The 2,649-nt window shown below is 60.7% G+C and overlaps 1 protein-coding gene across 1 annotated transcript in view; it reads left to right on the top strand.

Moving 5' to 3' along the window:
- Positions 1-2,649, top strand: part of PGBD5 (piggyBac transposable element derived 5) — a 36,989-nt gene that overhangs the window by 32,180 nt on the left and 2,160 nt on the right. The window contains exons 3-4 of the mRNA XM_015560001.1: positions 586-720; positions 1,152-1,485. Of these exons, the coding sequence (XP_015415487.1) occupies positions 586-720; positions 1,152-1,485 (469 nt within the window). The remainder of the gene's footprint in view (positions 1-585; positions 721-1,151; positions 1,486-2,649) is intronic.

The following is a 2,649-nucleotide window of genomic DNA, read 5'->3' as shown; positions in this document are numbered from 1 at the left end:
CTCCTCAGGGCTCGTGCAGGAGGCAACCAATCCATGTCTCTCTATCTATGTTTCTGTCCTTCCCTCTCTCTTCCACTCTCTGTAAAAACCAGTGGAAAAATATTCTCGGGTGAGGATTAAAAAAAGTAAAACAAAAGGTTCAAGTTCAATGTAAGTCCGTTTTGAGCCAGTGAGGGGAAGGACAGCCAAGCAGCGGAAGCCCGCATCTGCGAGTGGAAAGGTCGCCCATGGAAAGGAGTGGGTGCCCCCACCAGGTGCGCCCCGGGAGAGGTCGGCCCCAGCTGGAGAGCCCGCTACCGAGGGAGGGTTTGGACTGGGGACCTGCCGCCGATTTTCTAAATTCCTGCTCTGTGTCAGGGCCTGTGCTGCGAGCTCCACACCCCGTTTCTCACTTAGTCACCCCAAACACCGGGGCGGATCCTGCTGTTCCCCTTCCACGGACGCGCGTCCCGGGACCAGAGAGGTGGAGGGCCTTAGCCACGGCCCCACAGCGGGTCAGGGGCAGAGACGAGACTTGGGCTTAGACCTGACGAGGCCCTGAGCCCGCGCTGCCGCCCGTGAGCACCCCGCTTGTCCTCTCCGCAGGTGCTACACGAACCCCTGATTGACGAGGACCCCGTGTTCATCGCCACGTGCACGGAGCGGGAGCTGCGCAAGAGGAAGAAGCGGAAGTTCAGTCTGTGGGTCAGGCAGTGCTCGGCCACCGGCTTCATCGTGCAGGTGAGCCCTGCGCGGGGCCACGGCTCGCGTGGGCAGCCCTGCCCGCCGAGGCCGGGGCCGGTGCTGCCTCCACGCTGAGCACTGGGGTGGCCGGCACTGTCCCCGGCATGTTCTTCCCACCCCGTCAGCCCCTCTGGTTAAACTGATCAAGGCTCAGGCCCCACCCAGCCGACGTGGCTCAGTGGTTGAGTGCCCACCTATGAACAGGAGGTCACGGCACATGCCCAGATTGTGGGCTCCATCCCCAGTGTGGGGCATGCAGGCCGGTCCATGATTCTCTCTCATCATTGATGTTTGCATCTCTCTCTCCAGCTCCCTCCCTCTCTGAAATCAATAAAAATACTTTTTTAAAAAGCGATAATTAGGTTAAAGTGAAGTCATTAGGGACGGAAGCCGCACTGTGGGCTCAGTGGCCCGTGTTTCCCTGACAGATCTACGTCCACCTGAAGGAGGGCGCGGGCCCCGACGGGCTGGACGCGCTGAAGAACAAGCCGCAGCTGCACGGCGCGGTGGCCCGGAACCTGTGCCGCAACGCGGCCGGCAAGAACTACATCGTCTTCACGGGGCCCAGCATCACCAGCCTGGCGCTGTTCGAGGAGTTCGAAAAGCAAGGTTTGTCGCGTGGCAAGCGGCGTGAGCCTGGCCCTGCCCGGAAAGTGGTGCTGGGAGAGGTTGGGGTGGAGAGGCGTCCGCACAGCCCGTGCGAGGAGGCCTTTCCCGGGAGCAGATCACTGCAGCCCCGGCCGGGACCTGCTGGGCACCGGAGCTGAGGCCCTGTCCCGGCTCCGGTCTGGGGACAGGTCAGCACATAGCCCCGCCCATAGGCCATGGCCACTGAAGGAGCCAGAGTGTGTAGTCCATTCGCTGCTGTCACAAAAGCCCCAGAGCGGCGGCTTACAAACCACATGGTACACACACACACCACCTACGTGCACTCACACCCGCCTGTATACACACACACCACCTACGTGCACTCACACCCGCCTGTACACACACACACCACCTACGTGCACTCACACCCGCCTGTATACACACACACCACCTACGTGCACTCACACCCGCCTGTACACACACACACCACCTACGTGCACTCACACCCGCCTGTATACACACACACCACCTACGTGCACTCACACCCGCCTGTACACACACACACCACCTACGTGCACTCACACCCGCCTGTATACACACACACCACCTACGTGCACTCACACCCGCCTGTACACACACACACCACCTACGTGCACTCACACCCGCCTGTATACACACACACCACCTACGTGCACTCACACCCGCCTGTACACACACACACCACCTACGTGCACTCACACCCGCCTGTATACACACACACCACCTACGTGCACTCACACCCGCCTGTACACACACACACCACCTACGTGCACTCACACCCGCCTGTATACACACACACCACCTACGTGCACTCACACCCGCCTGTACACACACACACCACCTACGTGCACTCACACCCGCCTGTATACACACACACCACCTACGTGCACTCACACCCGCCTGTACACACACACACCACCTACGTGCACTCACACCCGCCTGTATACACACACACCACCTACGTGCACTCACACCCGCCTGTACACACACACACCACCTACGTGCACTCACACCCGCCTGTATACACACACACCGCCTACATGCACTCACACCCGCCTGTACACACACACACCACCTACGTGCACTCACACCCGCCTGTACACACACACCACCTACGTGCACCCACACCTGCATATATACATTTCTCCCACGCACGTGCCTCAGACAGGCAGTCCAATGAGTAGCCTGTCCTGTCTCGAGCCTTCTGGGGCTGGAGAGCCGCCAGGATGGGGGAGCTACCAGGGCTAGAGAGCCGCCGGCGCTGGGGAGCCAGGGGACTGATGCCTGGGCCTGTGTCCC

This window comes from Myotis davidii, unplaced genomic scaffold, assembly GCF_000327345.1.
Source record: "Myotis davidii unplaced genomic scaffold, ASM32734v1 scaffold875, whole genome shotgun sequence".
NCBI classification, from domain to species: Eukaryota; Metazoa; Chordata; class Mammalia; order Chiroptera; family Vespertilionidae; genus Myotis; species Myotis davidii.
The sequence above is the reverse complement of the archived record's forward strand: the minus strand, read 5'-3'. Positions and strand labels throughout refer to the sequence as shown.